At 35.5% G+C, this 24,346-nt stretch overlaps 1 protein-coding gene across 2 annotated transcripts in view; it reads right to left on the bottom strand.

Moving 5' to 3' along the window:
* The window catches only part of lost (methenyltetrahydrofolate synthase domain-containing protein lost), a 67,480-nt gene that overhangs the window by 16,554 nt on the left and 26,580 nt on the right, over positions 1–24,346 (bottom strand). The window contains exons 3-4 of one of the 2 annotated variants that reach the window (XM_090392724.1): positions 18,847–18,957; positions 18,668–18,758 (exon numbers count right to left, since the gene is read on the bottom strand). In XM_090392724.1, coding sequence (XP_090248850.1) covers positions 18,668–18,758; positions 18,847–18,957 — 202 coding nt within the window. The remainder of the gene's footprint in view (positions 1–18,667; positions 18,759–18,846; positions 18,958–24,346) is intronic. The other variant, XM_090392725.1, reaches the window with a different exon arrangement.

The raw sequence follows: 24,346 nt of genomic DNA, 5'->3' as shown, positions 1-24,346 counted from the left end.
TAATTTTGTTGAGCAGTGTATAATAGTACATGGAAAGTTTACATTATTATAGTAGATGCTCACTATACTGAATCCTAGAAATCAGAAAAATTGAGATAGAGATCTCCATGGAGTCAGGGACTCGTCGAGGGAGGCTGTATCATTTGCACTAGCTATCATCTCTCTCTATGTTCACTGGGCTTCTACAGATGCCGTATGGTCATTCCGATGCTCGGTGATGTGCCACACCAGGCCTCGCAATGTAGTCCTGTTGTTTGCTTTTCTGGCAGCCTCAACTCTCTCAAGATCAGTCACTCCACACACACACCATCCATCCATCTCATTGATGGTCTACCCCTGCCTCTTTTTCCAGGAACTTTACCTTCTATTACTGTTCTGAGAAGTCCCCCTTCCATCCTTTCTATGTGTCCAAAATATTTTAACTTTCTTCTGTCAATATCCTTAAAAGTTCTACTGATCTTTTCTAACACCCATTCATTTGTATGCCTTTCAGTACATGATATCCTCAACAGCCTTCTGTAACACCACATCTCAAAAGCAGACATCTGTTTCTTATATGACTTCTTTAGGTTCAAAGTCTCACATCCATAAGTCGCTGTTGGAAAAACAACTGCATCCAGAATCCTCAACTTTGTTCCCATGGAGATAGATCTAGATCCATCCTTCCAGATTTTAGACAGGTCTCTGACTGTTGTTTTAGCCATTCCTAACCTTTTTCTGATGTCTTCTGATCAGCAATTCTTCACATTAATAATGGATCCCAGGTACTCAAACTTGCTGACTTCCTTAATTCTTTCTCCATTAAGGTACACTTGTTTCTCAAGAGTTTCTCTGTTTGTATTTCCTTTGAGAATAATAATCTTTGTCTTTCTAGGATTGAGTTGAAGTCCTCTGTTATTAGTGATCGTGTTAACTTTGTCAAGAATTAGTCCTAGTTCTTCCATGTCATTACAAAGGAGTACTGTATCATCAGCATACCTCAGATTACTGATCAATCTACCTCCTATCCTAATTCCTGTCCTAAGCTCATCCAATGCTTCACGCACAATGTCCTCTGCATATATACTAAACAAGTGAGGAGAAAGCAAACATTCTTGCCTAACTCCTTTTCCAACTTGAAGCCAGTCAGTCAATCCATCACCTGTTTTTACCATGGCTTCTTGCTCCTTATACAAGTTGGCTATCAACCTGATAACGTGTTGAGGAAAACCCAGTTTCACATGCTGAACACATTCAAAAGCTTTAGAGTAGAAAAACATTTCTAGAGAGAGTCTGAATTCTTTATATTTTTCTATGATCTGTCTAAGGCAAAGGATCTGATCTCTGGTGCCCTTACTTTTCCTAAAACCTGCTTGTTCCTTGGGCATCTCTGCCTCAACTTTGGCCTCAATCCTATTTTGCATGATCTTCAATAAAATTTTGCTTGCATAATATATTAAACTAATAGTTCTATAATCTTGCACACCTTCATATCATCTTTCTTATGTAGTGGTATGAAAACTGACTTATTCCAGTTTCTAGGCCATGATCCTGTCTCCCATATCCTTGTAATCAATCTATGAAACATCTTATCCCTCTGTCCCCTTAATTAACTCTGCTGGGATTTCATCTGCACCTAGGGCCTTATTGTTGTTAAGCTGCTTAATTGCTCTTCAACTTCATACCTAAGTGGAGGAGATTCCAAATCAAAATTTTCCTAGTGAGAGGGTTCCACATTTTCTATATCCACTCTGCTGTACATTTCCTCACAGTATTCTTTCCATCTGTTTTTGATTTCCAACTCTTCTGTTAGTAATGGTCCATTCCTGTCTTTGATGACATTCAATTTAGGCTTAAACTTGTGCTTTAAGTCACAAACTAAATAAAACATCCTTTTATAATTGTGCCTCCTCATCTGGAACTCTATTTCTTCACATTTATTAGTATAGAACTTCCAGCTACCCTTACTTAAATTCAATCGTACTACAAAGGCAATCCATTTCAATCACACATCATTATGAGAGAAAAAAAAATCTAGCTCTCACCCCTTCTTGACTGCATTCATTCTGAACTTCCATGGATATCATCTTACCACCCTGCCATAAAATGAAGAATTCCATATACTGGTATACTTTATCAACCTTTTAAAAGTTTATGGGTTTCTACCATATCACCCCTCTTTTTCCTATTTGCTAATGTCTACAGTTCACAAATTCTCAATCAATATTAGCATCTGTGCTAATATCTCATCAACTCCAATTGCTGAATTCTTATTCAGTTTGTGCATCAACTCTAGTATCTCCTCCTCCTCCTCATACATAGAAACCAACTCATGGCAACCACCTCTGCCACGAGTTGGCCCAGTCCTGAAAGATACTTCAGGCACAAACTTTGTTTGCTTACACTTGGATGATGGATTAAACCAAGTATATAATTTTTTGGTATCTTTAATTTATTCACTATGAAGTTCTAATTTTTCTATCTTCACTATGGCTGGATCAGTCTGCCAGTGAGTCATCAAGGTTGCATCCTTGTATTCATCTATCATTTTTTCTTGAATATTTGTATATTTGAACTGTTTTACATTATGAGGAGAGGTCACTACCCAGACCGGTTTCGACCTTTATTGAGGTCTCATCAGTGAGTAGGTAGACCTGGAATAATACCAAGGTGTAAATAAATCGAACTTACATGTACCCTTACTATACAAATTGCCAGACTGGTGTACTATTATTATTATTACCATATATTATTATTACTACGATAAAGAGATAAAATTACTACAATATTGGACTCGCCGATAGTTTTTTGGCATGAAACTCTTAGATTGCGATCTCCGAGTTTTGTATCCGGCTTTAAAATAATGAGGGATTTATTATCCCCTTAATTTATGCTGCTGGAAAAAAATAGCCTCTTGGCTCTTTATCGTAGTAATAATAATATATGGGTACACCAGTCTGGCAATTTGTATAGCAAGGGTATATGTAAGTTTGGTTCACTTAAACCTTGGTATTATTCCAGGTCTACCTGCTCACTGATGAGACCTCAATAAAGGTCGAAACCGGTCTGGGTAGTGACCTCTCCTCATAATGTAAAAAAAAAAGTAATACATCTCCTAGGAGCTGCATTTTACATTATGAGAAAATATTAAAGATAGTGATGGAGCTTGCTCCGAGTTGCCCTAGTGTTGTATTACCCAGGTGTTGACTTACGCTTGGACTCGCCGATAGTTCTTTGGTATGAAACTCTTAGATTTCGATCTCCAAATTTCGTATCTGGCTTTAAAATAATGAGGGATTTATTAATCCCCTTAACTTAATTTATGCCGCCGGAAAAAAATAGCCTCTTGGCTCATAGAAAAAATTATAATGATGATACAGTACCATTTAATCTTACAGTATTACCATGAATTCATTAATTTTGCTAAATTTGTGCCCTGTATATGTTAAAAACGATGTCCTCATCTGAGGACATCATTTTTATGTGTCCTCATATGAGGCCCTTATGCATAAGAGGGTTAATTATATCAACCTGCTACTTGTCTAATTCTTCTGCCAGTTCCACTTTTTACATTACTGATGCCTATCTTGAATTTTGCTGTTGTGAAAAAGTGAGTTTGTTACAGTAGCTGACTTTTCAGTGTTACCTGGTTTCTTAACAGTTGATAGCCCACCGACACGAAATTTCATCATATTATAACATTATATTTTGGTTTAAGCCAATAAAAATACAATTTGGCATCAGCTAAATTCCAAACTGCTAGCCCATTCTCATTCATTTGGTATTCAGGTAGATACCTATTAATAGGATGTGCCATGAAAAAGTTGGGACAGGATGTCTGGTCAAAAGCTCTGGTCAGTCCTCCACATTCCTTAAAAGGCTATGTAAAGATCTCCCAGTTATCTAACTTTGATCCTTAAGTGATCCCATTAGATAATCACTATACATAAATTTTAATTGACCTATCCTCCAGCTACAGCATCTTATCTGATAATGACACAACATTCAATCCACACATTTTCCACTTTGACAGTAAAAAACTAATATATTTGTTTAATACACTTCTTCACTTTTTATCTCCTCTAGCCTAGATCAGCCAAATACAGCAAAATCTTGTTAAATCTCTTCTCAATCTCCTGTTAGATAAATTTATCAGATTACAACCAACCTATTTGGCATCTAAATAGATTTACAATCAACATATGCCCTCGATGAGTCTAAGGACTCTCTGAAATCGCCCGAAATAATAATAATAAAATAATAATAATATTTTAATAAGCTTATCAGAATTGTAGAACATAGATATACTTGCAGCTAGCATATCAAAAGCATTCTTTAAAAGTTGAAAAGACAATATAAAGTTCACAACATATACACAACAATTTATCAGTTCTTACATTTATACCAGCATGATATAATCGTAGAATTCTCTGGTTAAAATAATTTATGAAAGCTTTGGCTTATTGAATGCAAATAACCAGTTATGAAAAAGGAGATACACAGCATAATCAATAGTATATATCACTGCACAGGCTGAAATTATGTTTCATAATTTCACAGATAGCTTTTTTTTTAAAAAAAACAATATGTTCCTAATCACAAACATTCTTATTATATATCCTCCTTGGAGCTCAATATATAAAATTTAGGATTAGGTTTTTATCTAATTAAAACTGTTTCATTAATTTTCATACTTTTCATGTTCAAAATTCTGCTACATCCAGCCATGAAATGCAAGTTATCTTCTTGAGCAGTAGACAGCAGCACAAATTTTTAATATTATCTTAAGAAAATGCTAATGATAGATGCTACAGGACTCACATTTTTTAATTACTTGTTCAATTACATTTACAGTGGAATTTGAACCTAAATTAAGTGTAATACATCCATAATCAAATATAGAGATAATACAAGAAATGAAGTAAACAGAAAGAAAGAAGAAGAAACTATAAAACAAGCAAAACAATTGCATGAAATAAGTAATGATTTTTCAACTACAAGATGAAAAAATTCTAGTAAACACACATACAGTAAACGAATTATAATAATGGTAACACTAACTGCAAAGGCAAGATAGCATGATACTTCTTAGGTTTCTTATTACTTAAGAAGTATCATGAAATCTTATTCTTACATATTGTACCACACTGGTTTTACACTTAATAGGCATTAGTAATATGCTATCAAATGCAAATTCGATAGTTGGATTAAGGCTAAGTAACTTAGCATAATATTTTTCACTTGAAAGTATTGCATGAAAAAAAAAAAAATCTAGCCAAAGTAACTCATCTTCAAACGGAAAGCACTTATAAATGTTCCTCATATCTTACCTAGGTTTTTTTCAACCCATCTTGGCACAGTAGAAAACAGCACAAATCTTTAACATTGACTTAAAAAAATGATATGTGATAACTACTCATATTTTTTCAATTATGGTAAATGTAATGTATCCATGATCGAAAAAAAAAATATTATACAAGAAATGATATAAAAGGGAAGAACCTATAAATAAAGTAAAATCACTAAACAAACTGAACCCACCATTTTCAGTGATGTATGTTTTTTTTTATAAATTCAACTACAGAAGGTTGGATTTAAGGCTAAGGATTAATATAATTTAGAAACCACTGCTCTAGAGATTAAACATGAAACTTTTTCAGCCCATTTCACATCTCTATTAAACAGGATAGTAGTCTTGCCCTGTGCAATGAAATTCATCTAACTGAAAATGTTAAAAAAACATCCAAGCCACAGAAAAATCTGAACCAATGGCAAATATGTTGGGAAAAGGGACTTGTGCTAGTGACTGCACTCTAGTCTGATACTGGAAGTATGCATCCAATGCATAATTGTAGTTTATGCAGCAAGATGACCAACTTTGAAAGTCAGATCATGTGAAATTTTTTTGGTACTTTTGTAAGTTTAAGCTGAAACTAGTACCTTAAAATGTCATCCAGCTATTAAGAAACAGCATCCCCTCCCCACAGTGTCTTGTTAATTAAAAAGCACTACAGCTATTAAATTTAGGAGTAAATACAATACCATGTTTTTTCAATTTTATCTCTAATACCACTTGCATTGGATTATTAGGACTATGTAAGTTGATAAATACATTATTATTCTATCAATACGACTGACTGAAAAAAACATATCAACCTGAAAGCACCCTATGTGAGCAGAACATAAGAAAAAGTTATGCCTAGTTAAAAAAAAAAAAAAAATATATATATATATATATATATACACTTGAAATGAAAATAATAAACAAATAATTTGAAAAAAAAACTGCATGATATAAAACTTTTCAGAGGTAACTTTGAGTGTTTGCCTACCAACTTACTATTTCAGGATATGATTTATGATTAGAGAAATTTTAAACTTGTCATCTAAATGAAATATATATATATATATATATATATATCCTTCCCAAAAAAGATGAATGACAACCACTTGCTCTGCATATAGCCGGTACTCTGTATACATACTGAACACATATGTTCAAGTACATACTGAAAATAGGGGAAAAATATGTAGAAAGAAAAAAGGAGGATAGTAATAACAATCCCATATTTATATGTGTTCTTGAAATAATCCTTGGGGAGGCTGAAACTCCTAGAGGGTATGTCTCCAGGTGGTGGATAGGGGAGATGCCTCTGAGAAATGAGTGGCAGGAGGGAAATGAAATACCTCCTGTGGAGCAGCAACATCTGATTCACAGTGGGCTGCTACAAACAGCATCTATACCCCATGTTAGGACCATTAAAAGAAAAATTAAGGTTAGTCAGGTGAGTGAGTGCCGACCATAAAAAAAAACACAATTGAAATCTGGAGTAATATGGAAATACAAAGGAAAAGTAAACTATGCCAGCTTGGGCGTTACCCAAGATCTTGGGTATGTAGACAAGGTCTACACACCCAAAATTCTGAAAGCGGTACAGCAAGATTAAAACCAGCAAGAAACATGTTATCAGTAGGAACATGCAATGTCCATACTTTATGGGTTCCTAGAAAGCTAGACTTATTATGCAAAGAGATGAGGTGATCAATGTGGCATCTTTGGATTAGCCAAGATGTCCTGGACAACAGCGATGGCGGAAATGAGAGGTGGAAGAATCATCTGGTCTGGAAATAGTGTAAAACATGAGGCAGGAGTTGGGTTTCTTCTGAGTAAAAGAGGAAAGCAATAAATGCAACAGTAATAATAAGACCATTTAATATCACAGTGGTCCAGGTTTATTCACCCACTTCAGAAAGTACTGAAGGAGGAATATTATTGTTCTATAGCAACTTGGAAATAATCTTGAAACCAAACAAAGGCATACTTATCACTGGAGGAGATTGGAATGCAAAGATTGGAAAGGACAACGAAGGATAGAAAAAAGTAACGGGCAAATATGGATATGGAGAAGGCAATAAAATTGGAAACAGAAGCTTGAATTTGCCTTGAAACACAATATGGTAATATGCAACATAAAATTCCAGCTAAAAGACTGCAGGAAGTAGACATGGCAGTCACCTGATGGAAGAACATGCAATACTCATAAGAGATGGGCCACATCAGTTCAGCAGTGTCAAACTATTTCAAGGAGCAGATATAGAATCGGATCATAGCTTAGTGATTGCCAATATCAAGTTGAAACTCAAGTGAAGGCACAATTTCAGAATCAACAAGAGAACACCGAGCGAGGAAATCATAGAGAAATTTATAGAAATGTGCTCGAGGAAGAAGTGAAATACCTTACGGAAAAGGAAGTTGAGAACAGAAACAAAGTAGTGTCTGCAATCAAGTGATCAGTGGAGAGTAGACAGTCTCAGAGACAGAGAGGCCAAAGAAGACGTGGATCACACAGGAGACATTAAAGATAATTCAAGAAAAATGAGCATTAAAGATTAAGAGAGAGAGATCTCTGTGTAAATGGAAGAGCAGTATAGAGTGAAATGCAATGAAGTGAAGAAGGCAGTTAGAAGAGACAAATCAAAATGCCTAGAGGAATATGTAAGGATATCAATAAATACTATGGTGAATACAGAATAAAAAGTATAAAGATGACCAGAAACATCAATAAGAAATGTAACCAAAAACAGAGAACCATAAAATGTGAAAATGGTAAAATTTTGATGAACACAGAAGAAATAGGAGAGAGAGGGAGATAAACAATATACTGCTCAGTTATATAAGACATAGGGAGATATTGAGGTCCAAAAGAGATTCATTTGATGAATTGAAGGAAATATTAGCTCCAAGAATAAGAGAAACAGATATATTGAAGTTGTAAAAGCAGTAAAACATCTGAAAAACTATAAAAGCTCTGGGAATAAAATCACTACAGAGATGCTGAAATTTGGCAGTGAGGTGATCATAGAAGAACTATACTAGTCGTATAGCATTGCATGGATAAAGGCCAAGCAACAAGAATGGACAAGTTCAATCTTAATACCTATTCACAATAAAGAAAGCAAAATGTACTGCAAAAACTACAGATCAGTTAGAAATGTGACTTTCTTTTTGTCAGTATTACTCCACATGAAAGAACCAGATGAAATAGAATACTAATTTTATTGACTACTCCACTAGTTTCATGAAAATCTTTGTGTTTCACAGAGTAGTACAGTAGTCAATAAAATAAGTACTCTATCCCACCTGGTTCTTTAATATGGAATAATACTAGCAAAAACATTATTTAAATTAAGGGAATATTAAATCCCACATTGTTTTAAAACCGAATAAGAAACTCAAAGATCAGAGAGTTTCATGCCGAATATAGTAAACTATAAAAGTATTGGCGATTACTAGCATGAGCTAATGCAAGTAGTCCTAGTATGTAGAACAAACTCGGGCAACACGCAGCAAAGGTGGTAAAGTTCTAATCGCTATTCTTGGTATTTTCCATAATGTAAAAACACATTTCCTAGGAAATGTATGCTGTTATTACATTATGGTGGGAGGTCACTATCCAGACCGGTTTCAGCCTTTATTGAGGCTTCATCAGTGAGTATATTTAAGTAACTAGCAAAAACATTTCTAAGATGATATTAACAGAAAGAATAAGGAAACTAATGGAAGAAAATCTGGTAGATGAGCAAGCAGGATTTAGAAGAAATAGAAGTACTATGGACCAAATATTAATCATCAAATTCCTGATATATACCTTCAAGGGGTGTACAGGATATGATAGTACTACATGAAAAATTACATCATTATTAACTTCCTATCTACAATTTTCCTCCAAATCAGTCTGTTACCTGTCAAGACTCCAACATTATCAGGTTTTATATTTCTATCTTCTAAGGCACTTTTTACTGTATCAATCCACCTATATCTTGGTCTTTCTCCTGCAAACCTGGCAGAGAACACTTGTTTTGCTAATCTTTCCTCTCCCATTCTGCTTAAGTGACCATACCACCTGAGATTAGCTTTTCTAACGCATTCCTGGATGCTGACAATGTCAAGTCCTTTCCTGATATCCCCATTTTAAATATGATATTGCCATTGATGCCATCTGTTCATTCCCCTAATCTTTCTCAGGACTATCATATCTGCAATCTCTAGTCTTTGGCCAAGTGTTTTACTTCTGACCCATAAGTTAAAATTGGCTTAAATACTGTCTTTATAGCTAATTTAGTGTTTTGGCTAATTTCTCTCATATACCATATAAATTTATTCACTTGACTTCCTACCATACCGGCTTTGTCTATTTACATATTTAATTTATCGTCTTCGCTAAAAAAAATCATGCCTAAGTAGCTGAAATGTTTTACTTGTTCTATAAGTTCTCCATTCACGATGCAGTTGATATTTTCAATGTTTGTGCCTATTTTCATTGTCTTTGTCTTCTTATTGCTGACCTTCATACCATATCTATTGCAACAGTTATTCAATTTAGTCAGGGAATCTTGCAGACTTGTAGTGTATTTATTTAGAAGTATAACATCATCCACATAAAGCAAAGATTAACATCTCCAATTTTGATATCAGGTTTAATACCACTTTCCTTCATACTGTGATCCATATAGATAACGAATAACAGAGGGGATAAAGAACATCCTTGTCTGACACCAGATTTAACATTAAACCACCTTCCTGTACTTCTAACTGCTGATTTACAACTCAAATAAAGACTAAGTATTGCTTGATATAATGCCCCATTGACACCAAAAAACTATAGCATTTCAAATAGCTTCTCTCTTTTTCCAGATCTACAAAACTTAAATACAGATCCTTGTTATATTCCCATGATTTCTCAACTATCTGTTGTAAATATGAGATATTTTCCTTTTGGATTTATTAGTACACGATAGTTATTCATAAATATACAACTGTCAACAAGTTTCACCAGCTAATTCTGTCTGGTTTCTTCAGGACAAGAAAAATAGATACACTAACGTTTACTGGTAAAAAAAGAAGAATGGAGTAACACAGTTAAATTAATTAAAATTGAAACTGACACGCAACATCAAGGGCATGGAGTATTAGTCATTGTTTGTTGATCGCATTTTATAGTTTTCCGTAAAATTAAATTCTGCTAAGCTTAGTGAATTTATTAAGCTTTTCCAGATGTCTTTCTGTCAATCATGCCTTGATTTCTGTTTAGATTATCTCCTGTCCGGAGTATGACTGCAGCTTCTTTCAAGTTTCTACATCTGAAATCTTCTTCAATGTAAGGAATGGAGCTGTTATCCCAATCGATGGAGTGGTTTGAAATCGAGAAATGATGGGCTAATCCTGAGGTACCTGTTCTGTTGTTGTTCACATCCCCTATATGTTCTTTTTTCCGAATTTCTAAGCTTCTTGATATTTGGACAATATAATTCAGTCCACAGGAATATGGGATGTTATATACACCTGCATACTTATAGAAGGCAATACTGTCCTTAGGAGATCTTAACATGTGTCGTGTATTTAAACAGGCTTGAAGGCAACCTTGTTGTTGAAAGACCTCATGAGTTTGGCTATTTTTGTTGAAACTGAGTGGGCATAAGGTATGACAATGGACGATGTATACTGCGTGACCGAAGGTTGTTGCTGTGGGTTGTTTCTATGGAGAATCTTTCGGATTATATTTTTTGGGTAACATATTGCTCACTATAGTTTGAAATATGAGAAAGTTCATCAAGGAGATCTTTTTCTTCCGAGATAATATGTGTTGCTCTATTTTAAGCATATGTATAATGCTAAGTTTTTGGGCAAGATGGTGAGAAGATTTCAAGTGCAGATAACGTCCAGTGTCTGTAACATCAGTTTCAATTTTAATTAATTTAACTGTGCTACTCCATTCTTCTTTTTTAACCATTAAATGTTAGTGTACCTATTTTCTTGTCCTGAAGAAGCCAGACAGAATTAGCTGGCGAAACTTGACAACTGTATATTTATGAATAATTATGGTCTACTAATAAATCCAAGGGATGCTTAAAGGCCAAAGCTATATAACTGAGAGGAAACCTCCACATAGCCTTTAAAGGAACGCGGAGAACCGACCAGCGCTTCTGACCTAATGTCCACCCCTCACCTTCTCGTGGTTCACCCTGTTGGGTATCTACCTGGATACTAAACGAACGAGGATGGGCTGGCAATTTGGGATTTAGCTGACCAAATTATATTCTTATTGGATTAAACCAAAATACAAAATGATGGTGCAATATGACAAAATTTCATGCTGGCTGGGACATCACCCGGTTAAATAAGGCCCCTGTTGTTTTCGCCAGGGAAAAAACAACAAATCTGAAAACACATCCCAACTCAACATCACCAGAGTTAAAGATCAGTACAATCAACATAAGAAGCCTGAATGGCAAAGAAATGGAGCTAGCTGAGGAATTAGATAAGTACCAGATCGACATAATAGGGGTGACTGAAACAAAAAAGACAAAAACTGGTGAGATCTTTCTGAGCAATAAATACAAAATGTTATATTCAGGCAATAACAATCAAGGAAAAGAAGGAGTAGGCCATAGTATTCAACACTAAATATGAGGCTAATCTTCTTGAATGGCAGGCAGTCTCAAGTAGAGTGATGTGGGCAAATATCAGAATGGGGACCTGGACAATGAGACTTATTTGTGCCTATGGTCTCACAGAAGGTTCTACTAAGGTAGAAGTGGAGGAATTTTTGAATGCTTTAGAGAAATCAACTGATGCAATGAAAAAGGAAAAGTTGGTCCTTGTTGGGGATCTAAATAGCAGAGCAGGAAATGATTGTTAGACATAAAAAAATATTTTGGGAAAATTTGGAGAAAAGAGCAAAGCTAATAATAATGACAAATACCTGTTGGATTTCTGCTCAGGACATGGAATGGTTATTACTAACACAATGTTATAACACAAAAATGTGCACAAATTTACATGGAGAGAAGAGGCAAGGAATGAGAAAAGTCTCATCGACTATGTTATTGTCGAGATTGCTGTGAAAAATAGAAAGATGGTTCTGGAAGGCACAAGACAAGGAGACCCAATACCCACAAATATCTTTATCATGCTTTTGGAAAGAACAATGAATGTCATAAAGGATAATATAAGGGATATTTTTAATTCATGGTACAAAATTAAAAAATTTATGATTTGCAGGTGACAGTCATTATTGAAAACGAAGAGGAACTAGAAAGAACAGTGCTAAAGTTAAGTGAAGAAGGGAAAAAGATATGTAGGTTGATAATGAACACAGAAGAAACTAGAACAATGATATTCAGAAGGAAGAGGTTAAGAACTTCACATACCTAGGGTGGAACATGACACAATTTATACTTTAAAAAAATAAAAGATCTCTGATAACAAAGCAAAAGTAAACCTACAGGCAATAATATATTATTTTGTTTATTGGGTGACTGTAGTCTCCTAAGACTCATTGTAGGATCAAACTATCAACAATATCTATCCTTCTTCTCCTTGAAACCATTATCAAGCACTCACAACTGACCCAGGCAACCCATTCCATTCATTCACTGCTCTTCAAGCAAAAAAATCTAGTCCTCACACCTTGCTAACCACATTCCTAACTAATTTCCATGGATGACTTCTTGTTCGGCTTCCTTTGGCCAAGTGCTGACACATTTCTCTGCATCAATCCTATAAAATCCTTTAAGCAACTAAAATGTTTTTATCACGTCCCTCTTTGTTTGCCTATCAACCAAAACCAACTTTTGCAATCCATAAACTCCAATCTATTCTCATAGGGAGCATTCCACAGACGGCACACCCTCTTGGTCACTTGCCTCTCAATTCTCTCCACCACTTCCTCATCCCCAAGAAACCCAGGTGGCCAGATCTGATCATAGTAATCCAGATGTGGTTGTATCAAAGCTTTATAAAGAGGAATGATAACTCCCTTACCTCTGTTTGTTAGTATATTCTTCACTAACCAAGTAATATTGTGAGCTACCCTGGTCACTTTAGCAATATGCCTTCTAAACTTCAACTCCCTATCTACTACTACCCCCCAAATCCCTGGCTTCAGCAATTTTCTGGAGTACAATTCCCTCAATGTGATTAATACCTTGTAATCTTTGTATCACAAAATGTATAACTTTACACTTTTCCACATTAAATTGACATCCAATACATTTTGCCCATACTGTTAGCCTATTTAAATCATTCTGCAGTGCCGTAAGGAGGGCGTGGTGAAAGAGGAGCCCGCCACAGGCGCAACTAGGTTTCAGGCGCAAAACGCATAACATTTTTGTAATTTTTGGGTTGGGGGGGCACAAGTTAGACACTTGCCACAGGCACTTCATACCCTCGTTACATCACTGTCATCCTGCAAGCTTTCTACATTACCTCAATTAACTACCCTATTCAATTTTGCACCATCAGCAAACAGCTAAATATCTCCCTTCAAATTATTTTCTATATATCATTTATGTACAAATTAAACAGCAGTGGTCCAAGCACAGGACTCTGTGTTCGAACCACCATTAGTCACCTGTTTCACACCCCTAATCTTTCTTGAGACTCTCATATCTGTGGTCCCTAGTCTTCGTTCAAATGTTTTTATTTCTAACCCAGCTCTCAGAATCCCTAAGTTAAAATTGGTTTGAACACTTCTTGTATACAGCTAATTTAGTGTTTTGACTAATTTCTCTCTTATTCCATATAAATTTATTCAGTTGACTTCCTACCATACCACCTTTGTTGATTCTGTTGTCTATTTCCATATTTAATTTACCATCTTCACTAAAAATTGTGCCTAAGTAGCTGAAATATTTTACTTGTTCTATAGGTTCTCCATTCATGATGCAGCTGATATTTTCAATGCTTCTGCCTATTTTCATTGTGTTTGTCTTGTTATTGCTGATTTTCATACCAAATTTATTACAAAGAGTTATTCAATTTAATCAGGGAATCTTGCAGACTTGTACTGGATTTATTTAAAAGTATAACATCTGCATAAAATAAAGAACTGAGAATTAACATCTCTAATTTTGATCCATGTTCTACCTCCTATACATTATCACCATTACCATACATTATTTAAATTAATCACCAACTTTATATCCTATCCATAGCTTTATTTACTGATGACAGTACTCTTCTTTATTTGATAAACCAAGTAGTGATCAAATAATTCAATCTTCAAAGTCTTCCATATCCAATGTCTTAAACTGATCTTGCCTTTCTCTGTTGGGCTAGGAACTGCAATGGTATTAAAATACAGTCCTATCTTATTTTTTTGTATAATCTGACTTCACTTTCCCCTTACTTTTGAAAATATTCAGTTCACTAGTCAAGATCAGATTTTTCTATTTGGGCTATCTTATGCATCTAGCATAGGCACATCACATCCATAGCCTGCTGAACTCAAAAATATGTTGCTTCCTGTTCCTTTCAAAATATTACTTCCCATCTGTACACTTCCTAACACTACATGCATCCCAAACCCACCCAATCTTAGAATACTTGTTCTTACATTTGGGGTGATGCATCAAAAAAAAAAAAAAAAAAAAAACCTTAAGAATGCTTGATACTATCCAGAAGATGGCAGTTTCTTTAATATATGATCCATCTCTCACAAGATTATTACTAATCACTTTCTTAAAAACATTCTGGTCAGGATTTTCTTTTTTTTTTTTTTTCTATAGCTATTTTCATGGGGTACTGCTTCACCAAATTAGTCACACCACCATTCCCCTACTTTTCTATAAACATGCAGAACACAAGAAGCTATTGGTCAATATTCATACACAGTTTAGTTTCATTATCTGTGTTCTTTGGAACAGCCTTCCAATACTATTTTCCCAAGTACATAGATAGATAATAAAACATGTTCAAGAAATAGATTAGATTTTGTCTTCCAAATTACTTGACTATACATCATTCTGTTGTGGTGTAGGTTTTGTAACCTTTTTACTGTGTGGAATTATTTAAAAAAAAAAAAAAAATCAAATTAAGAGAAATCTTAGACATTACATTTAAATTGATGTTTTAATAATAAATTAATTACATCATATAGGACTCATAAATAAGGGGGGGAATTTGAAAATTGATATTTAAAGAGTGGAATAACTTAATTTTTCACATGAAGTTTTTAATATTTCATATGGTTGAGTTCTAGAGAAAAACCATTGCAGAGTTCTGTATTTACAAAACCATATCAACAAAGTTCGATATTAACTTTGCATATATGGCACCATCTGTGTTATATAAACTAATAACAAATAGAGAGAGAGAGAAACATCAAAAAGAAATGACTCACTAAAGATTCAATAAACATTTATTTAGGTGGGAGATTAATTTCATTGCTCAGTGTGAGACCATTTCATTGCTTATTAGAGGCCAATGAATTGGCCAGAAAAAGTGCCATATTTGGTCTCTAAAGCAAGGTTTCCAGATATATATAAAAAAAGTTTTACTTATGCAAAAAATAAGTATATATGTTTTACTTATGCAAAAAAATAAGTAAAACATATATAAAATAAATAAAAATAGAAAACAAAATCCTTAGCCTGCCCATGGTACAAATGTACTATAGGTTTACAAAATAAACCTTTCATGGGTGGAGCTACATTATTTAAAAAAAAAGAGGCCATATACTCCAATACTAAAGATTCTACATATAATAAAATATTTGGCATACCATTCTCCACTGATTAAATTCATTTATTTTGGGAGGAAATAAAAAACTGCAGTTGTAGTATTGGGTTGGCAAATGAGTTCATTCGGTTTATGCGTTATTACAAGTTTATGCCACTTCGCCTGTCGCTATTGTTCCACTATCGTGCAGTTGAAAGGCGACATTTCACATAACCTTTCAGTGAATTTTCGTTCGGCCTACTTCAGTTGCGTGCATGTGTAACATATTTTTAGAAATGGAAGGAAATAAGTACATTACCGGCATATTTTGCTTTTTTATTTCAAAAAAGGCTAATGAGCTGTGGAGGACCATAAAAAAACATGCAGCGTATATGGGGATGGTGCCTTAACAAAACACGTATGCCAAAAGTGGTTTGCCATCATTCTGGATATTTCGACGTCAGTGATGCACCGGTCGCCCGACCGAGGTTAATTCGAGTGTTGTGAAGGATATCATCGACAAAAATCCATCACAAACAGTGCGGGAGATTGCTGCAGTACTGAACATATCCCATACAAGCATTGAAAACCATTTGCACAAACTGGGATATGTTTCAAAACTCAATGTTTGGGTGCTGCATGAATTGACTGAGGCCAATATGACTTCTCGCATATCCATCTGTGATTCACTGTGACATCGCCAAGAAAATGACCCATTTTTAAAGTGGATGATTATTGGAGATGAAAAATGGGTCATGTACGATAATGTAGTACATAAAAGATCATGGGAGGCACAAGAGCAAACTGCCGCAAACAACCTCAAAAGCGGGATTGCACCCGAAGAAGAAGATCATGCTCTCTCTCTATGTGGTGGGATTCTAAAGGTGTTGTCACTACGAGGTGTTACCATCAGGCAGAACGATCGATTCAACTGTCTACTGCTCACAGTTAACGTTCCTGGCCCATGCAATTAGCACAAAACGTCCTGAATTGGCAAATCGGAAAGGAGTTGTCTTTCACCATGCCAACGCCAGACCCCACACATCATTAACAACCCGGAGTAAATTGTTATGTCTTAGCTGGGATGTTTTGCCGCATCCTCTGTTTTCACCGGACCTGGCACCTTCGCTAATGAGGAGCAAAGGTGCCAGGATCAGTTTTTCGCCAGTAAACCTCAGGAGTTTTATGAACGTGGCATAAAGAAGTTGGTAGACAGATGGCAAGAGGTCATTGATAAAGAGAGTCAATATATAACTGACTAGTATGTATTATATATATTAAATAAAATGTGTTTCATTCGACTCTGAAAAACCGAACGAACTTATTTGCCAACCCAATATATTAAGATTACTACTGCAGTACGTAACTGAATTGAATTTAGATAGGGAGGGGGAACATTCAGTTACGTCAAATAAGCAAAACAATTAATGTGTTAATAGACAGCAACAGTTTTTAGTATTTCTGCAGCCCTAGATAACGAAATATTAAAAATTTAATAGCACAGATGCAATTGCAGCACTCTTAAAATTTCAAATTAGAAAATTTTAAAAATTCAGAGGAATGTGTGCCAATTGGAAAAGTGGAACATAGGTCAAAAATCAGGAGAGGCTGTAGATGTGTGTTGTTTTTTTATATATACAGTAAACCCTCAATTTAACGGACTAATAGGGGCTAAAGGGTGTCCACTAAATCCCGAATTTTTTAAAATAAAAATATCTGTAACATTATACTGCAATTTTATCAATATTAGCATTGTAATAACAAAAAACCCGTTTTATACACTTTTAGATAAGTTAATGTTCAATGTTGGGGCGCTTGGTTTAGGTAATCCTGCTAAACTTGATAGTTTTTTGAAAAAAGTTCCAAAAAACTATCAAGTTTTTTTGAACTTTTGAATTCTGCTGTTTTTTTACAATTAACTCCCTAAAATTATAAAAAGTGTGTAATAAAACTGCCGCAGAAAGTCAAACCACGCAACAAAAGAGCCAATTACAGTGCGATTGGTGTGATCATGTCCTAATCATTTGCCAAACATGTTTTATGAGCGGTGACTCATTTATGTCGGCTAAATTACTACAGTGTTTTTCCAACATATGATGGCCTATTTGCCAAAATTTGTTAAAAATAACAGGAAATTAATAACAAAAATAACCTATTAATTTAATTATAAGCAAATCTTGGTTAAAAGCATTTTAAAATTAACAGGATGTTAATTTTCATGTGACATATAGACCAGAAATTTTTCCCATTAAATCGAGGCTTTACTGTGTGTGTGTGTGTGTGTGTGTGTGTGTGTGTGTGTGTGTAAGATAACTACCTGCTCTTGACACTGCCACAGAGCCAATTATAATCAAATCAACTGTTACTTTTACATATGTTAAAACTGTTACATACGTACCGGAAATTTTGTCCGTTAAATCGAGGGTTTATTCTATGTTTGTGTGTGTTGTGTGTGTGTGTGTGTGTGTGTGTATATATATATATATATAAAAGATAACTACCTAATCTTGACACTGCCACAGAGCCAATTATAATGAAATCAACTGTTACTTTTACATATGTTACAACTGTTACATACTTACTGGAAATTTTGTCCATTAAATCGAGGGTTTATTGTGTCTGTGTATGCGCATATATATATATATATATATATATATATATATATATATATATATAAAAGATAACTACCTGCTCTTGACACTGCCACAGAGCCAATTATAATCAAATCAACTGTTACTTTGGCATCTAAATCAAGAGGAATGCTGTAATCTTTTATGCCCTGAAAGAGAAGAATGTATATATTTTACATGAATTCTTTAAGATCTCATAATCAAAAATAATTTCAACATGATGCATACATAATTTACCTGTGATGTTGAACAAATCCGTATGTCTTTCTTGCTGTTTGAAGAAGGAACTATTTTGTTAAACAATCCAGACCTCAAACGAGGTGTTGGAACCAGGAGTGTTTTATGAGCCTGTTTGTAAAATTATGGTGAATTCATAATTAAAAACAATATTTATGATATGTAACATTTGTTAGTGCAACTGAATGCTTAAGTGTTAGCTGTTAGACATGTTGATTTAATGTTTGTGTACAATACATTCATTGTATTCATCTTATGAAAGTAATACTAAAACAAATCACAGCAAAAATAATGGCATTATACACAATTAGGGATTTTAATGATTGAGAAAATGTGACTGTATCCTAACTGGTCTGGCTCCAGATATTGCTATTTGTTAGCCTCCAGATTTGTTAGATGCTTCTGGGAAAGAGCAGTAACAGTTGCCCAAATTCTGGAAACATCAAGAAACTATATTTGTATGTGTACAGGTTAGATGTGTTAATCAGTGCTATGGTGAATTCAATGCATACATTTTTGTGTAGTAAGGTGGTTTTTCTAACCCTTGCTATCTGTTCAGGGTTTCCAAAACCAAAACTAGAACTGATCTAGAACTATGGCAGCATGTGATAGAGAGGGACTATGGGGTGGGAGAGTATTGGACATGGTCATAGGATCAGAAGAGTTATCCATAACCAAGGTTGCCACCTTGCCTCCAGTTGAAAGTGACCATGCAGTCTTGACTTGGAAGACTGTAAAACATTAGGAATATTTTGTCAAGAAAGGGTATATGTGGAACCACAAAGCAGGTGATTATGAAAAGTTTAGGGTGAAGCTTAAATCTGTGCCATGGCATAAAACACTGCAGGATAAGGATGTTAGTAGTGATTGAGAGATAGTTAAGGGTCATCTAGAGGAAATAATATTAAGTGGTATACCTAAGGTAAGGAGGGTTAATCACACAGTAGCTGCAGAAGAAAATGCTGTGGAGGGTATATGAAGAGAAAGATGACCAGCAAACTCATGAACAGTACAAGGCTCAGGCAAGAAAGATGACCAGCATGATAAGGAGGGCAAATTCAGATTATGAGAAGAATTTGGCCAAGCGGGCCAAAGGAAATCCCAAAGAGTTCTTTCATTATGTGGCAAGTAAGAGGAACAATGACTATGCAAGATCAACCTTAATAACTCAACCATAGTTAAGTTACTGACTGACCAATTTACAAGGGTGTATCATCCTGGTGAGGTTAATGCTTTAACATATGTGACAGATGCTGATGTTGGAACAGAGGTAGATGAATTGGAGGTTCTTAGGATATAACAGAATCTCAATGTAAATACAGCTGTGGGATATCAGCTGGGGTTTTGCAAGAATATGCAAAGGAACTGGCAATGCCTCTAACTAGGCACTTAAAGTCTTCTTTTTCTGCAGCTTGTCCCACTTAAGTAAGGTTGCTGTTCCTCCTCCACATCCTCCTGTCTTGGGCTGGAGGATGTGGAGGAGAGTCATCCTCAAGTACTCCTCCACCAGTTCCCTCCATCTCTTCTTTGGCCACCCATGCTTCCTCTTCCCCTGCACATCAATCTGCATGACCTTTCTTCCCACATACTCATCCTCCCTCCTCATCACACGGCCAAACCATCTCAACTTTGACTCCTGTATCTTTGCTCCTAAGTTTGTAACTTTCACTGTTCCTCTTATGTAGTCATTTCTCAAACAATCCTTTCTGGTCACACCGTGCATCCACTTAAGCATTCTCATCTCTGCTACCTCCACTCTGCTGGTTATTTTCCTCAGGGCCACAGTTTCCATAGCATACGTCATAGCTGGTCTCACTACAGTCCTGTAGATTTTTGCCTTTTAGATTGATCGGCACCTTCTTATCGCAAAGCACTCCAGCCATAACTCTCTCGCTCTTCCAGTACTTTCCTCCATCTTTCCAGTTTAGTTGTCACTTCTTCTCTTGATTCTGCACACAGCACAATGTCATCTGCATACAACATTGTCCAAGGTGCATCTTCTGTCACCTTCTCCATCACAATATTGAAGAGGAATGGACTTAATACAAGCCAACTGTCACTGTCTCTCCCAGGCAGGTCCGAACTCGTCTTCACATTTGCTGCACCAACCTGACATATTTCTCCAGTACCTTCTTCTCCCTCAAACACCTCCAGACTTCTTGCCTTGGCACTCTATCATACGCTTTCTCCAGATCAATAAACCCCAAATGTAGCTCCTGTTGTTTTTCCAGAAAATTTTCCATCATCATAACCCAAACATAGCATCTGTCGGCGATCGACCAGGCATGAAGCCAAATTGCTCTCCTTTGCAATCTCCACCTCCTTCCTCAGTCTGCCATCAAGAACCCTTTCTAGGATTTTAATTGTGTGGGACATCAACTTTATTCCTCTGTAATTCTTACAATCTTGTGCATCCCCTTTACCCTTGTGAAGAGTACCTTCCCTCCACTCCTTTGGGTATATTTTCCTGTTGGCAAACTTTTATGAACAGGTCCCACAGTAGGTCAATTCCCTCTTCCCCCAGTGTGTTCCATGCCTCAACTGGAATCTTGTCAGGCCCACCAATTTTCCATTATTCATCCTCTTTATGGCTTCCTTCACTTCCACTCTACTGATGTTCTGCACTATCCTCATAAGGCTGTCCATAAAGCTCTGGTAAAGTTCTAAAGGTGTAGAAAGAAGACAAAATAATTCCCTTGCATAAGAAAGGTTCTAAGACTGCAGTAGCAAATGAGACTAATCAGTATCTCAGGCATGGTGAAGTACTAGCAAAATTGGCCAAAAAGAGAATCAAGAATGGATACGTAAAAATATGATACTGTATGAGGATCAACATGGCTTTGTGAGAGTTCAATCAAGCCTTAGTAATTTACTAACTTTTTATAATAGAGTAACAGCTGATTTGGATAAAGGAAATGGGCTACACGATGATTCTGTTGGATTTTGCAAAGGCATTTGACAGAATACCGCATGGAACTCTGTTACGCAAATTAGAACAAATGGGAGATGGACATGACACTGATTAAATGGATAAGATGGTGGATGCTGGACAGATATCAAAAAGTGGTATATGAAGGGGAAGAATCAAGGCGAAAACAGGTAACTAGTGGTGTGCCGCAAGGTTCAGTGCTGGGACCATTGCAGTTTAATTTGTGCATAAATGATATAGGAAATAATCTGAAAGGAAATGTTCAGTTGTTTGCTGATGATGCAAAATTAGGTAGAGTAATAGTTAATCAAGGCAACGTGGAGAGCTTGCAGGACGATTAAATTATCTGTCAGTACAGGCAAAAGATAACAGGTGTCAGTTTAATGTGGAGAAATGTAAACTTATGCATTTTGGGAAAAATAGATTACAAGCCGTGCATCACATTGATGGCACTGCACTCCAGGAAGTAGATGAAGCTAGATATTTAGGGGTGGTGGTAGACAAAGAGTTAAAGTTTAGAGGACATATTGCTAAGGTAACCCATAAGATTAAATGGCTATTGAAGAACACATTAACAAGTAGAGATAAGTTGTTATTCCTCTTTATATGGCCTTGATACACCCATATCTGGATTACTATGTTCAAGTCTAGTCACCTGGGTTTCTTGGGATGAGGAAGCAGTGGAGTGGATTCAGAGGTGAGTTAACGAAGATGGTGAGTGGCCTGTGGAATGTTCCTTATGAGGATAGACTGTGGGTGTGTGGATTGCAGAAGTTTGTTGATATGGGGAAAAAGAGAGGATATGATGGAAACATTTAAGTTGCTTAAAGAGTTTTATAGGACTGACGCAAGGGAAATGTTTCAGCACTTGACTATAGGGACCAGAACAAGAGGTCATCCCTAGAAGTTGAATAAAGGTGTGGTTAGCAGGAGTGCGAGGACTAGATTTTTTGCTTGGAGAGTTGTGAATGAGTGGAATGGGTTTCCAGAGTCAGTTTTGAGTGCTCTGTCTGTTAATGTTTTCAAGGAGAGGTATGATAGATTATGTGGATAGATTAGGTTCCCTGTGATGAGTCTTCAGACTGCATAGATGTACCCATACAATAATAATAATCATTAAAAATTATGTCTTTAGTGTTCCTTTTTTTTTTTTTTTCAAACACTAACAACATCCTAAATATCCATAACAGGATAGTTTGCAGTTGCATGGAATTTTGTAGAAACTTAATTATATTTCTGAATTATGGCCATAAATTGAATCAGAGACAGTTGTAAAAATGTTTTCCACTTCATCATAAAGTAAATTATACTTGCTAAAAAAAGTAATCCTTCATCCAAATATAAGCAAACTAAGTCGAGTTTGCGTGTAAAGTATCTCCATGACCAAGCTACAGTCTGCTCACAGTTGAGAGAACCATAGCTGGCAGAGTGCCAAGAAGAGTCAATTCATGTTGAAGGGGAGAAAGGATTAAGGGATGTACGATTTGTCACCAACATGCGAAATCACATACTTTCTTGTCTGTCACTGTACTAGCTTGATTTTTGTTGCAACTTTTTTTAAACTGTTTTTTTTTTGTATTTATTTGTATGATGGATCTAGTACCATCAACAACTTCTGATATTAAACCTTTCACTAGCACTTACAAAAGAATATCACATAATGTGCTGACATTCTGCGAAAAAGAATTGTTAGAAGGCAATCTCCTTGTTCCAATTTCTCAGGCCACTAAACATGCTAGGTACTGGAGTCAACTGTTAAAAGAATTCATAAGGAATCAAAAGGTGAAGATAAGCCAAAATTTAAATCTCCTAAAATCACCAGAGAAACAAAACCATCGAAAACATAGCTTTGAATGATTTTGATGTAGACATTATAAGAACTATTCACGAATTTTACACAGTTGACAAAAATGTGCCAACTGTTCTTAAATTGATTTCTGTGCTGAAAGAAAAAATTAATTTTCCTTGTAAAAGAGAAACTTTAAAGGAAATACTTCATGAAATCAGATGTTGTTTCAAAAAAGCTACAAAATAAAAGGAAACTTATCATGGAGCATAGTGACAGTTTTATCTAGAGTACAGTGTTTGAGTGCAATACATTTCAAGAGGAGAAAAGACTGATTGTGTATCTAGATGAAACTTGGATTGACAGTAATTTAGGAAAATGTTGGCAATCTAAAGAAGAATAGAGTGTGTTTCAAACCAGAAATACCCCATGGCACATAATAATGTTGTGTGCAAGTGGAGAAATGTTTTTTTTTTTTTTACCAAATTCAAATTTACTTTACAAAGCCAATTCAACAACTAGAGATTACCATGGGCAAATGAATTCCATGATCTTTTAAAAGCGGGCAGAAGAAAAACCGATTCCAAACCTTCCTAAAAATGCAGTTGTTATGATGGATAATGCTCTATATAACACTCCATTCAATTAAACAAAGTTCCAAATTGTTCTAATAGGAAGCATGTTGTCATGAATTGGCTCTCTGCAAATAACATTTCTCATTTCACAGATATGCAAAAAATTAAAATACCCAACTTGGTCAAAAGAAACTCGCCCAAAACTAAACT

The sequence above is a fragment of the Typopeltis vanoorti genome, chromosome 5 (assembly GCF_054136105.1).
Source record: "Typopeltis vanoorti isolate ZY-2024b chromosome 5, IOZ_Tvanoo_1.0, whole genome shotgun sequence".
Taxonomy (NCBI): domain Eukaryota; kingdom Metazoa; phylum Arthropoda; class Arachnida; order Uropygi; family Thelyphonidae; genus Typopeltis; species Typopeltis vanoorti.
The sequence above is the reverse complement of the archived record's forward strand: the minus strand, read 5'-3'. Positions and strand labels throughout refer to the sequence as shown.